General features: G+C 40.2%; 1 protein-coding gene across 3 annotated transcripts in view; it reads right to left on the reverse strand.

Annotated features, from left to right (window-relative positions):
- The window catches only part of kif19 (kinesin family member 19), a 41,356-nt gene continuing 24,126 nt past the window's right edge, over window positions 1-17,230 (reverse strand). For 2 of the 3 annotated variants that reach the window (XM_085466732.1, XM_085466733.1), the window contains exons 4-21: window positions 15,719-15,829; window positions 15,522-15,609; window positions 14,781-14,917; window positions 7,816-7,941; window positions 7,518-7,712; window positions 5,817-5,963; window positions 5,595-5,717; window positions 5,271-5,427; window positions 5,005-5,179; window positions 4,392-4,590; window positions 3,974-4,244; window positions 3,611-3,735; window positions 3,345-3,508; window positions 3,133-3,238; window positions 2,537-2,660; window positions 1,736-2,124; window positions 1,266-1,434; window positions 1-968 (exon numbers count right to left, since the gene is read on the reverse strand). In XM_085466732.1, the coding sequence (XP_085322858.1) occupies window positions 841-968; window positions 1,266-1,434; window positions 1,736-2,124; window positions 2,537-2,660; window positions 3,133-3,238; window positions 3,345-3,508; window positions 3,611-3,735; window positions 3,974-4,244; window positions 4,392-4,590; window positions 5,005-5,179; window positions 5,271-5,427; window positions 5,595-5,717; window positions 5,817-5,963; window positions 7,518-7,712; window positions 7,816-7,941; window positions 14,781-14,917; window positions 15,522-15,609; window positions 15,719-15,829 (2,934 nt within the window). In that variant the 3' untranslated portion in view covers window positions 1-840. The remainder of the gene's footprint in view (window positions 969-1,265; window positions 1,435-1,735; window positions 2,125-2,536; window positions 2,661-3,132; window positions 3,239-3,344; window positions 3,509-3,610; window positions 3,736-3,973; window positions 4,245-4,391; window positions 4,591-5,004; window positions 5,180-5,270; window positions 5,428-5,594; window positions 5,718-5,816; window positions 5,964-7,517; window positions 7,713-7,815; window positions 7,942-14,780; window positions 14,918-15,521; window positions 15,610-15,718; window positions 15,830-17,230) is intronic. The other variant, XM_085466734.1, reaches the window with a different exon arrangement.

Genomic DNA, 17,230 nt, shown 5'->3' on the forward strand with positions numbered 1-17,230 from the left:
CTGACAATTTTTTGTCTGATACCTGACAACTTTTTTCTTGAGACCTGACGATGTCCTAAAATGTACACCGTACTCGAGGTCGAGGCATTTTTCAGAAAGCGATGTCACTTGCCCACGGAGCGTCTCAACTTTGTTCTCCAACTCCCGTATTGCATCGGATGAGCCGCTAGCCGTGTTGGCTAGCTCTTGCAGCGTATGGCCATGTGACTCTATCTCGTTCCTTAGCGTTGTTATGGCTTTGTCATTCTCGGCTTTCAAGCTGGCTATCTCCCCTCTTAATACAGCTGTGACTTCTGAGATCTTATTTTCAATTTTGTCACAAATTTCAACCTTAACACCTGCCAGTTCAGAGCGGAGTGCCGCAATAGCCCCCAACACTATATTGTCTGTGCTCGTGACGGTTCCGCTGGCGTCTTTACTGTGGCCAGAGGCTTCACTCGGGCCTTCCCCGTCCGGCGTGTCCAACTTTGGCAAAACTTTTTTGGGCATTTTCAACTGGTGTGTAGACACCCAGCCACTTTATCAGACAGTAGTTTAAGTTACCTTCGGTTACTGCCTATAATTACGGTCTATTTGGAGTTTTAGGATCGAAATTAAGCGGAGCTACTGCCGTGTCAACCTCACCCACTCATCGCCAAAACCGCATCACAGTGAGACCTGTGTGAAATTATCCAGCTCAATGTTGTTACAAATTTTGCGTAGTGACAGTCACTGAAGGATTAATTCTTTTTTTTATTGAGGCTGCATGCTCTCAGATCTCTGATAACAAGATGGTTCGGCCTCCAGGCTCAGCTGGGTTTGGTGTTAATGCTGGTGTTGGGAGTCGCGGCCAGTGTAAGCTCAGTGTCTGCGTATACGCTGGGCGCCCGCGCCTGTGTTTGTTATGTAGAGGAGGGGCTGGGGCTGCCGTAGTTGGGGTGCTCGCTTCAGGTTATTCATATTGGTTGTAGAGGACTCAGCATTTGAGCCTATGGAAAGAGAGGGAATAACAGAATGAATGCTCAGTACAGTGATGACGAAAGGTGAAAGAGGAATGATACTTGAAGATTGGAGACACATGAACATGAGTTATTTAAAGGCTATGTGTATGTATAATGTCATGTATATACCTGAGGGGTGTAATCATGTGAAGCTGAGCAGTAGAAAATACACTTTACATGTTTTGCATATTATAAAATGTACATCAGGAGGTTTCTCAGATTGTGCTCGGCAGTGTAACAACTTTAAGGAAGACTATCTCCTCACAGGCAGTGAAATTGGTTTACCTGTTTGCTGGCTGCTGTGGGGAGGCCTGACTTTGGCGAGAGGAGGGACCCCTCGGTACTGGGGGCGTAGCATAGGGGCCTGGGGTTGAACATTAATGTGGAGATGAGGGTCTGATGTGCTGTCCAGAGGGCGAAACCTCTGAGCTGTGCTCGTCTTGGTTTGAGGTACCTGGAAGTTAGATGAAGAACACTAATAGACTCATCTTCCAAGACACACGGCATACGCCCATACCAGTGACATATATGTAGTGACATAGTACACAGAGGGAATAACTCTAATATACAGTCTATAGTACCAAGCGGCTGGCTTAAATCCTTATAAGACAAATGATTACCACAAAAGAAGCCACCCCAGACCAGTCCTATTAGTCCTCTTGTTAACACAGACTACTGATAATCTACAGACATCAACATTATGTGACACCTTTCACGTGTCTTGTGGCAGTTTGAAAAGAAAGCCAAATACTAACCGCTTGACCTGTGACCTCGAAAGAGCGTGAGCGTCTCTTTTTGCGACGGCCTTCTAAGTCTGCCTCGCGAGGCGTTTGGTTCTTGTTGAGCACCTGTCTGTTATGTGGGCGTGTCCAGGTCACATGCAAACCAGGTCCCTCCCCGGTGCTGCTGGACAGGTTATCGTCTGAAGTGGCGTGTCTCAGCTCGGGGCTGGGCTGCCTGACGCGCCTCATTGGCAAACCTCTAGGGGGAGCTTCGCTTAAAGAAAGGCTGCTCTTCTGCTTCTTGGGGTCCAGGGGAGATGGTGCAGAAGGTAACCGCAAGACATCCACCTCGAGCGCTTTGGAGCGCCGACGTGCTGCTTTTACTGCAATGTTCTGGACCCCCTTTAAAATCTGCTGCCGTTCTGTGGAGACACAGGTAATTTCTTTTCACTGTCATTTTTAATCTCCATTCACACAACAGAAAGAAAGCTAGTTAACAGAGAAACACTACTTTTCCCCATTAGCACTGATTTAATTGTTATAACTGAAAATCAATCGCTCATATTAAACATGAAGAAGATCTGCAGAATATTTCTTGTGTCCTGCTTCAAAAAATACACTTCTAGGTCACCGTGAAATCTGAAGGCTTCATCCTGAGCACTGATGCAAAGTGCTTTAAAAAAATCTTACATCATGGAAACAAACAATCATCAAACTCAAGGGTTTATTGATTTTCTGTTACCTGCATTTAAATACTCCCCCTGTATTTAAACTGTAGATAAAAACTCTGTTAAAATTCCCCAAAGTTCATATGTCCTCATTTGAATATCGTACCATTTATTGAGAGGGGGATATCGGCCCCTGCCTCGCTGCTCTCAGGTGATGAGTCCAGGTGGCTGCTGACACTGTGGCTGAGATGGCTGTAACTCAGAAAGCTCTCAGGAGCCAGAGGCTGCAGCTGCAGACGTGAGATGCAGAGTGCCACATTACGATATGACATTCACTGTGGTACTTTGCTTTCAGTCGGTCTGTCTGAGTGTCAGTGAGGATTAATCAATTCTATGGCTCTCCAAAATGAAATTTTAATTCTGAATGGGGCTCTGGTGGACTCTGGTGAACATAACTTTATCTTGCCAATGAATCACATCTCTCAGATGCATTTACACAGGAAAAAATAATGAGCTGGAGGTGATGAAACAAAGATGTAATTCTTTGGTAAGCTTAGCAAAAAAAAAGCCTGAACACAGGAGTCAATAGTGAACATTTTATTATGGACAGGCGAATGTTGAAAAACAAAGGGATTAATAGAGTGAAGTATCTCTGAGAGTGAAATTCAAATATGAAGCCATGTGAAGAGAAGCTCTTCTGCATTTTCTCACAGCTAATAAAGCAAAATGAACAAAACCAGATGGTGTTATAGTTGTGCTTACCTCTCTGTTGCCCTTCCCATTTATGTGGATAGGAGGTGGGGTCATTACTGCTGAATTTTTCATTTGCCTGGCATGAGGGCTGCTCTTGAAAACTCTGTTATTGTCCCTAAAGCCGGGAATAAGAGAACAAAACTGAGAACCTACAGTATGTATCCAGACAGTGTAACGAGTTAAAAAGCTTTAAGGCACACATGAAAAAGATGTTCTCTTACAGATCAGGTTCAGGCAGAATGGGAGGCAGGGTATGTCTGCGTATTTTGGCTTGACCTCGCCTGTTATCTGAGCACATGTTACGTATGCTCTCCTGGTCTGAATCTATGTCCTGCATGTTGTCACGACCGCGAGAAGGCAAGGCGATTTTAGGAAGCGAGACCTCCTGGAAGTAAGCACATAGGAGTTAGTTGTACCTTGTGTTCTTCTAAGCTTAATACTACTATAGTATCACTTAGTTTAGACTTTACGTGTCAGCTGTGGTTACCTTGATGGTCTGCCTGATTGTCACCTTTTCTAGGCCAATTGCTTTCTCCAGTTTCCTATCATCTAGTTCCTTCATGTACATATCATACAGCTCCTGAAGGTGTGGAGGTACGGGCAGACTGTGGTCTGTAACACGGAGGATAATTCATGTCAGGAAATAATTTCATAAAAAAAACAAATCAAAAACAACTGATGAGCTCCTTCATGATTATTCAATTGTCTAACTGTCTGGTTCAAAGTAACCTCATTTCACTTCATTGATATTAAACTGTAAAGGGCCTAATAACCCAGTTAGCAGTGCTATATGTATTTAGATGATCTTTGTTTTTAACAAACTTCGGAGTCATAATGCTCACATACTCACCATCAATGAACTGTCTCTGCTGCTGAATAATTTCGTCACACAGGTGTCTGTGCTGTTCAAAACGCTGCACCACAAAGTTTTTCTGTCGGATCACGTTGTCTTTGAGCAGAGCGTGGGACTGCATCTCTGCGTTCTCAATCTCCAGCTCATGGACCTTACAGAGAAGTCCTAGGACCTCGCGTTGCTCCTCTGAGCTAACCCGCCGCGGCAGCAGCTCCTCCAAGCGCCGGGCCTGATCCCGAAGCTCCAGAAACCTACGCTCAAGCAACGCCTTTAAACAAAAGGTATAAAGGCACATTTTAAAAAGCAGACTGTATTTCAGACACTAAAAATATTATGTATGCACTACAGTCAAAGGTTTTATGAGAACGATTCTGTTTTCTGCTATTTTTTTCTAGTTGTAGACAGATATTCCCACCTTCTCCTTGTGAATCTTTTTCTGTTCAGCCATGAGTGCAACCAGATTTTCTCGAGCTATTGCCACCTCCTGAGTCTCCGTGGTGTCTGGAGGAGACTCTGAGGAATCAGAGTCCTTCTCGCTTTCATCCTTATTGACACTTTCCTTCCTCCTCTCCGCACGCCACTTTCTCCTGCGCCTGCTGCGCTCCTGTTCCCAGCTAAGAGAAGAAAATTACACATGGTCACTGACAGAGACAATAATATCTGGTTAATGAAGGCACATTTGAAAGTACATAGTTGAAAAAGTCTTCTGTTTTAAAAAAAAAAAAAAAATGCGGCCAATAAAATTCATTATTACATTTGATTTATGTTGTTTTTTTGTTTTTTTGATCAGACTTATTGTCAGGGGTTTGACATTAGTTCAAACACATCACTGGGTCATAACACTTACAATAATTTATATAATCCACAAACACTGACACTTTCAGGCAACTTTAAGCACGACAAAGACATGCTGTGAGTTTTCAACATATTATCAAATAGCTGGATTTAATAATGTTACAAAGAGAAATACAGGATAAATAGTGTTGGTTAAAGAAGGGAGAAACATGACAAAAAGGCTTGAAACTGACTCTGTAATAGTTAAAAGATTGTTAGAGGTGGCAATCTGGATCTCCATGTTGTTGTTTTCCAGCTCCATCAGGCTCTTCCTGATCTGCATCTGTTGGCGGAAGGCATCCAGAAGCTGCTCCCTCAACAGATCCATCTCCTCTCGACTCTGCTGGCTGGAGTGGGCCTGGACCTCTGCTACAAGGGAAGGGATGGAGATTACACTCAAAGAGCTCAAAAAGCAGGTATTTTTCAAATATTAAAGTCAGCTGTGAGTGCGAGACCTTACCCTGAACATTGCGGATGTCAGCTCGGTCAGAATTGAGCTGTCGACTCGCCTGTTCGGCAATCTTCTTTTTCAACCTCTCGATCTCGCAGCGCAGGTCTGAGATGATATTGGTGTACTGAGCAATGTGGTATGACACATTTATCATGTTCTTCTTCACCTAAAGGACAAAGATGACAAAGAATACTTGAGATATACTTTGGATATATGAATTATACAATAGAAGTTGGATTTCTAACTGCAGAAAGTTGAGTTGAAGCTACATTAATTTATTTAACTTCTGCTAGAGTGAAGCAACACTGAGACATAAAATATTACTCAGCTCACCCGTGTTCGAATACTTTTGGCACGGTCTGCATATGTCAGCGTGTTACGAGACTCCTCAAAAGCTACAGAGGCAGGGCTAATATGGGCTATCATGACCGTTCGGCTGTTTCCGCCCAAGGAGTCCTTTTGTTTAAAAAAAGAATGATAAATATAAATACACACACAAAAAACATCTAAATCATCAACACAGATGGTCCCATATAAACCTTTAGAGGACTGTACCTTCAGGAGACGAGTCAACTTGCTGTCTCGATAGTTGACATACTTGTTACCATTTTTGTCACTCAGGGCGTTAATGCAGTTGCCCAAAGCCAGGAGGGAGCGGTTGATGTGGGCCCCTTCCTTCAAACGCTGACCTCTATTTTGAGTCTGATAAAATAAAATAAAAATGGATGAGTAATGAGAAAACTTCAAATATGCTTTTAAAAAAGGAAAATATTCCCCCGTTTCTTTTACTGCTCTGAAGGTGATTTAAGTAATATAATAATAATAATAATAATAATAATAATAATAATAATAATAATAATAATAACAGTAATATTATGATAACACTTACTTTTGGGTGGCACTGACAAAAAAACTGAATAAGTATCAACAGATTAACACAGTTTAAACCTTTTAAATTAATAAGTTATACTAAATAGAGGATTCATTAATGATGGTGATATTTGAGCTATGTTTTCACAGGCTTTACAGCAGGGGAGTGTCAACATTAGTAAGCTATTGTTGGCTGTTTCTTTCGGTGGTGTAGTTGACATGTTTCCACTCCTGACCAATAGATGGCATTAGCTCCAATGCTTGGTCCATCTAATACTAAAATAACACAACCTCACCTTTTGCTAACTACATGGATGCCTCTTGTTTACAGGGAGAGAAAATGTTCTTTGCAGCTTCATGTGACTAACACCTGTGAGGTATGCTCAGCCTTGTAATGCGCAACTCATCAATATTATGCCTTTGAATCATTCAAATAGTCTCCATGACAAATAAGTGCTCTCACAGCCTGACCGCATGATTATCTCATGGTGAAGAACAACAAGCCTGTGGTAAAATGAGCATCAGTGACAAGCTATTCAAATGAAGGAATAACGCAGTCTCAACCTGAACAACTGCCAAAAAGAAAAAAACAACTGAACAAATACTTGAGTTTTTCTCACTTAACCGCTTGCAAAGAAAAGGTCAAGGCGATAATAGAACCCAGAAAATGAACTGGCTCGCAGATTCTCTTCATCGCTGTACTGATAAATATCAGTGTGACAATACTAAAAAGAAATTCCATGTACTGCTCTTCGCTTTTATATCTGTCATTCTTATTTTCTCTGTGAAGAATGTGCTTTAATATGTCATCTTCCAAGTCTTTATTTTGTGTTAGTTTTCTGTAGAAATATCTAGAACACTTTTCATAAATTCCTGGAAAACAAAACAGTGTTGTCTAAAAAAAGAAAAAAAGTGCAGACATCAGATTTCATTTATGAAAAGAAATGAGTTGTGATACCATTAACACAGTTACGGGATTCATGTTTCTGACCACCTGTCAAATTTAAGTCCACTATGAACTGTTTTTGACTCTACTTAGGTAGAGGTTGCAGGTATCATGTCACAAATATATGTTAAAATGAAAAAACAAAAGCTGGTGGCCACTGGTGGACATATCCTACTGGATCAAGGGACTCTGATTATATTATATTTTTTATAAGTCTCCTAAGATTTATGATAACGTCTATCCTCTGAAGAAATCATTCATTGTTCCCCATGGAGACACGATTCATGGAGCAAACCCTTGTACTGTATACAGACACATCACATTAGCCACAGCCTTGAATCTTGACTTCGGTGGGTAAGCACTTGATAAAAGTAGCTTCACCCACACTCACTCCCTCTGAATAAATATATACATATATAAATATATATATGTACACACACCTGTGCTGCTCGTTCGGAGCCGGCGAGGTCAATCATGAAGAGGCGTGCAAAGCGGACCTCCTGCAGAACGTCACGACAGCGGCTCTGCTGTTTGACAGCTACTTGTAGCACAGCGTGGGAGCGAGATGACGTCTGATTGGCGGCTGTTGGCTCCTGGGTGCGCTGTTTGTTGCCCTTCATGAGGAGCTCCATGATCTAGAAAAACACAGGTGTGAGTTATTTCTGGTCTTTGTAATTTCTGAGTGTTTTGATTGAAATAAATGGGTCATGTAGTGCTTGGAAAGGTAAACTGACTCACCTCTTGAGCATTGATGGTGGACACCTCTGTGATTCCAGCAACCTGAATAACTCCCTTAGAATCTTCTCTTAGGTCTAAGAAGCCTGAGGATGGATTCAGCAGGTCACGGATCATCTCATTGTAGATCTAATAACAAACAGAATATATGTATAAATATATATGAATGGACCTGTAATAAAGATCAGAAAGCTAGGTTACAGACACACATTAACTGCGAAAATGCTTACATCCATGGAAAAGGCTTCATTCAGCCTTTCAGGCCTCCTGCATAGACTGAAACCTGGTACAAAAACAAAGTGCTACATTTTCAGCAACTTTCATTAAGTAACCTCTACTTGTTGGGTGGCAAGCTGTCATCAAATTAACGTCAGTGCGCTTTTTCATGAAAGCAGAATTGAAGTGACTTCTCTGAACTGACAGTAATGGCGTGAGCGTGAAGGCCCACAGCCACATAAAAACCCAATGTAGGAAGTTACATCCTGGAAAGTGACCACTGGACGACAATCTGCCAGTGGGTTGGAAATGTTAAAGATGCTTTTTATTTGTCGAGCAGACAAACCCACAAACGCTAACAAGAGGATGCTTTTACTGCCACTGACAGCTGGGTGGTTGTTCCGTTATTTTTTCCATTGGTACACTATGATTGCTGGTGATGTTTAAACAAGCCCGAGTGTACAGCAGCTCTGAGAGGTTCTACTGAATCATAGTGGTACTTTGAGCTAAAGGTTAAAATACACTCATGGTAAACGTGCTAGAATCACTGTTAGCACAAGACACAGCTAAGATATACGTTCACAATACAAAGTGTTGAATAAATTTAACACTTGACAAGATGATGGCTTTAAAAGAAAATAATGGAATGATTAAAGATTGCTGGATAGTCAGAAATATTACAGTGTAACACATCAAAGCTAGCAAAGAGGATACAAAAACAACTGTCAGTGCAAACTATCGCAAAATCTACTTAAATAAATACCAACAATCAGCCTAATGCTGTCATGATATTAGAAATGTAATTGCTAGTGAGACTACCAGCTGAATTAATGATTCTTGATACGCAATTTAACACCAAAACAAAGTGATTATTACATGTACTTCAACACAAACGTCTTGATTAAAACGTTACGCTGTTGCCAGTTACTTTAGGATAACAGCACAAAGTACTTCCATGTCCAACAGTGTCCACCTGTCTTCATCAAAGGTATCCTAAATATTAGTTCTGGTGACCTCTGGTGACCTACAACAGCTTTCAATCCGAGTAAGTAACATGTCTGGAAAAGTCTGATACTAACATGGTGCCAAGTAAACTGAAAAGGCTTTTGGAAATCAGACATCATTCAGAAAGAAACCCATTTCGTAAGAGAACTGGCTTTATATTCTGAACCTTCAGATGGACAAAATAGTAGTTAGTTATTTGGACAAAAGCAGCTGCCAGAAACCAGCTTGCAGAGTTTGCCATCCTTAGAGGCTCACTAATGTAGCTAAAAAGGTTTCTCTTTCCATTAAGGTTTCTAAATCTGCCAAAACCCACAAACCAGAATAAACATGAACAAAAAAGGAGGACGGCTGTGTGCATGTGAATGGTACAGAATGGCTGAAGGTGTCCTTTTATCAGTACAGGCTATATTTATGTGCTCTGTGCACATGTTTAAGAGATTGCACATGTGAAAGAGATTGTGATCGGAACAAGGAAAGGAACAGATGTGTGCACTTCGCCCAGTAAGGCTATAAAATGGCGTTTAAACTCTTTGTGGTGAGGCAGCAGCGGTAACAGATTGCTCCCTGGAAACAGCAAACACACATGTCACGCACACACTTGTTTCAGGATTCATCCCGATGAGTTCAATACAGGTCAGAGAGCATCCAGACTCAGCGACTAGGCTTCCTAATAGGAACATTTTAACTTCCACCCACCCAGAGCGCTACTAAAAGCGAGGCTTCAATAACATTGTCAGTCACTGAACATAATGATAGAGTCTGGCACTGAAAACACAAAATGTCATTTTGATGTCAGATGCAAAGCCCACTCTGAGAGGTTAGATTTGTATCCAACAAGTACGTCTATTGTGCTCTTTTCATTTTTCATCTCTCTGTTTGTATTCCTCATTTTGTTTTCTTTTGCCTGGAGCTTTTCCTTTTTGTTTTCTTCTCCAAATTTCTTTTGTTTCCTGACAGCCTGAACATTTCTGAATAAATCTGACACATTTATTTGTATTTTTGTACTGCCATCTTTTGCAGATCTTGTTGCAAAACTATAACAGATAAATTGTTCACTTAAAATCATAAAAATAACCTCAATGACACAGTTACTTTACACAGTTACTTTCAAAGATTCTTTTCATGTTTAATTAAAACAGAAAAAACCCAAACCAACAAAAACATTCAAATATCTTGCTAAATGACGTGGTGAAAATTGTAATTAGATCTCTTGAATGATCACCTTGTTGTTGAATTGTGCTATACAAATAAACTTGCCTTGCCTTGCCTTACTGTAAGGCTATATTGTTTTTGTATTTTCAAAGTGAGGAAAAGCCTAAACGACCTCTTGAAGCCTGTAGCTATACTAATTCACACCAGCCAGGATAAGTTTCTTCTGTCAGAGTCAAGTGAACCAGCTCTATTGTACCCAGGGCTATTAAGGCTTTTGTTGCTGAACACACAGAGTGAGCTGTACCTGCTTGTCAATAATGAGGTGTGGAACACAGCCAACAGTGAAACCGCCATCCTCAGCCTGTGGTTTTATCTGTGGTTCATCATCCACTGAGAAAAGCAAAGGTAAGAAACACCTAAAAGTACTGAACCTTTCTATATAAAGGCACATGTAAATCCAGTACCCAAGAATAGTTTCCAGTTACTGTTGTCAATTTATAGCAATGTGCTGAAGTAATGATGACAAGAGACAAGGATGGCATGGACTGAGCAATGGTCTCTTCAATCGACCCCTGCCTATTCGCAGTTCAGTATTCGCAGATTTTCTTCGTAGGGAATTTCTAAAATATTTGCTAATCATTTTAATTTTATTTTTGTGACTAAGTAAATTTTTATGATAGAAAAATGATTTACTAATTTTCAAATATTCATATTAATGTAAACACAGCAAAATATCAATAAAATGTCGAAATTCCAAACACAAAGCTCCCGGGAAAGAAAATGCAGCTTGGGAAGCTGAAATATATCAGCATTTTAAGAGGGGGTCCCAAGTATTTGAGCATTTCAGCTATTCACGGGAGCTTGTGGTCCCTACCCCCTGTAAATACCGGGGGTCGACTGTACTATAATTCCCTTGTAATGTATTCAAATCACAATTCAGTCTAACTTAAAAAACAAACTTGAACTAATAGCCCCAACACAGGAAAATCACTTAAAAAACTTCATTCCAAAGTTCAAATAAATTATTTAATTGTTTGCATCAGTACTTCACCTAAATGTAGTTAAACTCAAAAGCTAATTAGGAGGTAATCAGCATCACAAAAGCACATTTTGTATGTTTGGTATTGCCACAGGATAAATAATTAGTCAGACGTCGACACTGTTATTAAAATATAATCGCTCAGTAACTTTCGTTCACTCAGAAGCAAACGCATATTTGTTTTTTAATAACATTTAATTGAATTTTAATAGAATATCTACATAGGCATACCCAAGCCCATTTTCAGGAAACCATCAAACCTGCGCTCTAGTGCAAAACTGTTCAAAACTAATGCGAGTTTATGAGGTTAAAAAATAATTTTTTATGAATCAAATAAGTTAGCACAGCTGAAAACTAAACAACCTCTAAACATTGTACTAGTTGAGCGACTCAGGCTTCAGCATTTGTATGTTATTACAGTCTAAAATTGTCCCCCAAAAAACAGTAAAACTCAAACTTTTAAGAAATAGAGACAAATTTATGTGGAAAAACTGCCACAAAAACTAAATGCAATGGTGGGTATTACTCCAGTGAGATAACAACACAGACTAAATCTAACCAACACAGAAAGAGAGCTGGGAGTTTTTAGTTTGACAAACAGGCGCCTCACAGGTCCTCAATCAGCAGATTCATTAAAAGATGCCCACAAAACACGCTAACAGTGAAGAGGCGACTCCTGGAAGAAATATCTGAGTCTTAAAAATGATGCTGCATATCTGAGACTAGGCAATATGAAAATAAAATAAAATGAAAAATAAAACCTAGACACTGAGCATAAGAAGATTAAAAAACCCTGCAGAGACAGGCTGATCAAAATGAGCTCTCTTTGGGTGAAAAAACAAACTAACCCCAAAACAATTTGTGAACAGAAGAATAAATAAAAAGACCCAAACTACAACTTCCTCTGCAAAAACTATTTAGAAAAGAAACAGTTTGCTTTTATTTTCTCTGCACGTTCGGTGAACAGAACAGCCACCACATCCCTTTTTAAGTGCCCATCAACCAAGTCAGTTCATGTGTCCAGATGACCTAAACTGAATGCCAATTATAATTTCTATTCACACTGCAAATCATGTGATTAAGTTTGAGTTTTCATGAACATTTTCTGGATGATCCTAAACTTTATAAATAAAGAAAGATAACACAGTAAATGGGAGAAAATAGTTTTTGAACATTTCAGAGATTTCTCAGCCCTTCAATGCATTTGATGTTGTTACAAAAAGCCACATTTCCAACAATAAGAATCATTTGAAGATGCAAAACATACAGGCCAGTAACATATACTAGTCGAAACCCCCCCAAACAAAACACAAAAACAAATAGGCAATGCAAGCTTTAAGTCATGACTGCATTTTCTGTTAGTACAACATTTTAATCTTTTAGATACCCAACTGCCAGGGTTCTGGGTCTCCTGACCCAGCATGTTTAGTTCTTTGCGATTTTTGTATTATTGTACTTGTGTGAGGTATTCTATGGTTTCTAAGTTCGATCCCTTGCCCTTCATGTTTCTCTGTGTCCCCTCTGTTCTGTGTAAGTCTGTGTCTGCATGTTTGAGTTTCCCTCTGTGTCTTTCGGGTCTTAGAGTCCTCTGCCTTATGGTTTATGTCTCTGCGTTTCTTAGTTGCTGTCTCCACCGTGTCAAGTTCGCGTCTCTGTGTCATACTTCCTGTTTTACTTTGAAGGTCCATGTCTTATGTGAATGCATCCTGCTTTGCTTGTCTCGTCAGTCCTGATTATTCTCCCAGTTGTGCCCACCTTCTGTGTCTCATTCCCCTCGTTACTTCCCAGTGTATTTAAACCCTGTGTTTCTCGTTGCTGGACCGTTGCCGACCCTCGTCAGTGTAACCCCAGCGCAGTTACCTCGAGAGTGTTTTCTCAGCGATTTGCCTTTATAATCACTTCGTGTCTCTGTGTACAGATTCCCTGGACCAACCCCTGTGTTACCTGAGTGATTGGAGTGTGAAGAGGTATGTGAGGAGTGGACGGAGTGTGTGTGTGTGACTTTCAGCGTCTTTCCCGTTCGTGTGTGGACCCCCGGAGCCCGGCTTTCCCCTCACCTTTGTAAATGGATCACCTGGTGTATTGTAATAAAGACTCCTGTGCTTTCAAGACCTAGAGCCTGCGCGTGAGTCCGTTCAGTCCCGTTGTGACACAAACATATTCTGTCAGTAGTTTTCAGTTGTGATCAACTGGTTTCAGTCAGTGGCAGGATTGATGTGTTTACTGAACACAAATGAACTCTCTTGTACAGTCCAGAATCAATCAGTTTATTGTATTTTCAAGCCAATGCTCTCCAAACACAAAAGAACAGTGTACACACAACACTGTCATCAGTGCCACCATGCCGTGACTGACTGAAATTGGCTAAGGCTGAGCTACTGGCATGCTGGATGCTGACATGAGTGTCCAAAGCTGTTCCTGCAGCCTCGCATATCCATGAGAGTACTATCACAGATCTGATTCCTCTTGACGAAAATCGGAGTGGTGAGCGGTACCAAGCTGAGGTGTTAGATAGAGCTTGACCATTATAATGGTGGGACTCATATCCCTGGGGCTGATACGTTTACATTTACTGAAATATCAGAATCAGCTTTTATAACAACAGATAAATGAAAATGTTAAAAAGTCAAAACACTCTTCAATCCTGAGTGTTCACGCTGTATAATTTGTCGAGCAAAGGGTACTTTGAAACTTCCCTGTAGGCGACACCTTTCGCCAGAAACACAACAATTAATTGATCTGAGGAGAGTCGGCCAGAACTTAAATAAGTTATTCCCAAGCTGTTGTGACAAAAAAAACCAAAACAAGATAATATGACAATGCAGTTCACAAACTATCTTAGCAAGGATTCATAAATTTCTATGCACATCACAGGTTCAGGAAATTCATTTAAGTTTCATGTGTTTGACAAAAACAAAAAATATCAGCTCATACATTGAAGTTTTAAATCTTCAAATATTGCTATCAGTCTTAAAAATCCTACATCAGGTGGATCTGGAAACTTGCTTAGTCCAGGTGCTGATGGGTGACTGCTTGTATCACTTCCAGAGGTCACCTCATTTGAAATGTTTTGTATATCTATACTGCATATATGTGCATATATTATAAGTTCCATTGCATAATATAAAAATGTATCTAACAATCTTATTCTCTCTCTCTCTCTCTCTCTCTACTGGGCTGCAGATAAGGATGCCCAGCTCACTTCAGATGTGACATGGATGCCAGAAAAAAGTAAAGCGATAGCTGTATCTGCCTACTACGGGCATTAATTAACAACATCAAATGTTACAAGAACAGTGTGAAGTCCCCCCCCCCCCCCAAAATAAAAAAGACAAAACCAAAAAACAAAATCCCATTTGAACAGTAGACAGAACCAGCGATGGATATCTAATGTTCATACCTCAAGAAATTAGTGGTAATTACTGAGTGAGCAATCAGAGTAATGGATCTAACATTTAGGGTCTCACTGCAGAGCAATTAGATGTGTCATTACTTGAGAGTTCGTGATAAGAATACAGGTCTAGAGAGAAATTCTTTTAAAAATGAAAATCCTTACTTCCAGATAGGACATGGACACACTGTACAGCATGTCATCACTGGTCTCCTCAATGGCACGGAACAGGTCATTCAGAGTTCGAACATAGATGCCTGGCTCCTTGTCAGTTCCTAACATGGTGTATGTCTTTCCACAACCTGAAAACAAAATATAATGCCTCTCATAGACCCAGTCTTAACCACGTAGTGAGCACCCAGTGACGGACAAAATTAGCTACAGAGGTGAATTTGTGAAAAAACATTTTAAAGTATAAATAAATGCCAATCATTTGCTCCTAACCTGTTAACTTTGTAGTTTCAAGGAGGAAACAACATGCATACACATGAGTGGCTACAACCTCTGTGCTTACTTTCCACAAGAGGAGGCCAAGAGTAGAGCTTGTGTGCGAGAAATGGCCAGGCAGAAGGCAAAAAATGAAAGCAAGAGAAAGGTGGGAAACTTGATGGAGCAATGGCTCTCTACTAGTCTTTGACAGCCTGTGACTACCCGCTGGAAATGTGGGATGCAGAGCATGACTCATTTTCTAATCAGGCCTTTGCTAAAATCAAAAGTGAAACAGGTGTTAATAAGATGTCTACCTTTTCCCAAGAGCTTGCTGAATAGCTCTCTGGCTCAGGCTGACAACAGGTCAGGAGGGTTGCACATGTAATTAGTGTATGATACACCTATGAGCACTGAGACTGAGTACTAAGAAATATATTTGGTTCTTGTTCAATGCACATACACTCGCACAAAACAAACCTGTGGGTCCATAGGCAAACACAGTGGCATTGTAGCCTGATATAAGGCCCTCAATTAGGCCTTTTGTTGTTGCCCGGTACACTTCCTCCTGTATAGGGAGAAGAAAGGGTTCAGGCCATACATAAACAGCTACACATCAATATGAATACAGTGCGAGATTTGCATTATTTTCGTTTTTTCTTTAACTCCTGACAAACCTGACTAGCGGAGAAGTCAAATGCTACATCAAACATGTAAGTCTTCTCCCTCGAGCGATTGGCACGCAAGATGTCGTCTGGGTCCTCCATGGGGTCCATCAGAACCACCATCTAATGATGAAGAAAATGGTTAAGATACAGGAAAAGAAGACAGGCCTTTGCAGGCAAGGGGCTAAACACTATTGACATCAGCGAGGCCATTGAACTTAGTAATGTGTTTGTTGTGTAGACAGTATGGTTTACTTTTAATAACAGTGGAAAGATGTGCTAATGAGCAAATGGGCTCTCTATTCAGTGACATTAGGTCCAGCTTGAAAGTGTGGCAAAGATAAATGACAAGAAGGTCAGCTGAAAGGCTACTGAAGCGTATTTCTGCTGGGATTAGATGGATGACTGTTCACTAATCATTACAATATCTCATAAGTGCAGGAAAACAAATATAAACGACCGCTCAGTTTCCAGGACTAGCTAACACAAAATAAAGATATGTCTCTTTGTGGCAGATCACTGCAGATGCAAGTTTCTGTTGAGCCCCTTACTGTGCTGTACATCTGGAAAAACGAGATAGCCATTTGCTTGATGTCCCCCTTCAGGCCAATGAGATGAGCTCCAGTACCTACTTAATGATCATAAAACACCATGCTCCAAGTGTGTCCATTTGGATTTATTTTACTACATTTATGTCTTCTAGTAGGTTTTAGCATTCAATTACCTTTTGTGACTATTTTAAAGGTTCCAGTTCACCATCTCGCCAACCTTTATAGTTTCCACATTTGCTAAAACAGCTGTTGGTGTTAAATGACTGAATTGACTGTTTGTGACAGTGAAGAGGAATGTTCTGTGTAGTAGTATCAACTTACACCAATTTGTAACAGCATTTCTGTATTTTCTTGAATTAAAGGTGCATGTAATTAGCACTAAATTATATGTGTATAGACATATACACATACATACGCACACACTAATTACTGGGGATTCTCCATAATCTGTTAATGTGGTCACAGGGGCAAACATACTACGGTTTTACCACAGATGATATTTTAATATATTCAGATCCAAATTAAAGATGTACAAAAAAAAGCAATTGTGCAACTTCACTTTTGTGCACCTTTGAGCCTAAATGTTAAAAGTAAAAACTTTAGTTAGTATAACTTCTTCCACCTATATATTATTAAAGTTAATGGTAAGAAATTGCATGTGAAAAATGACAATGCCGGCGGAAGCTATTTCCTCCAGGAAATGAAAGCCACTTCTTGTGACAAATACAGTCCCCTCTACACTCATTTCACAGCTTGTATGTAGAATATGCATTTATGGAAATGGGAATCCACTCAGGCCATCTGTCTGAATCATGGTCATAGAACAAAAAGCAGCTCACATGGCAAAGACAGTCATGCAGTAAAGAGACAAACTTCAGTTTTTTTAGGGAGAAAATTGGAAACATTGGTGTTAAAAATATGCTTTTGTACATGTGACAGCCACGGTGGCAGATATTACACTGAATGTGAATAA

Source organism: Copadichromis virginalis, linkage group LG8 (genome assembly GCF_057382275.1).
Source record: "Copadichromis virginalis isolate Kocher_CV1m ecotype Utaka linkage group LG8, C_Virginalis_male_GT1.1, whole genome shotgun sequence".
NCBI classification, from domain to species: domain Eukaryota; kingdom Metazoa; phylum Chordata; class Actinopteri; order Cichliformes; family Cichlidae; genus Copadichromis; species Copadichromis virginalis.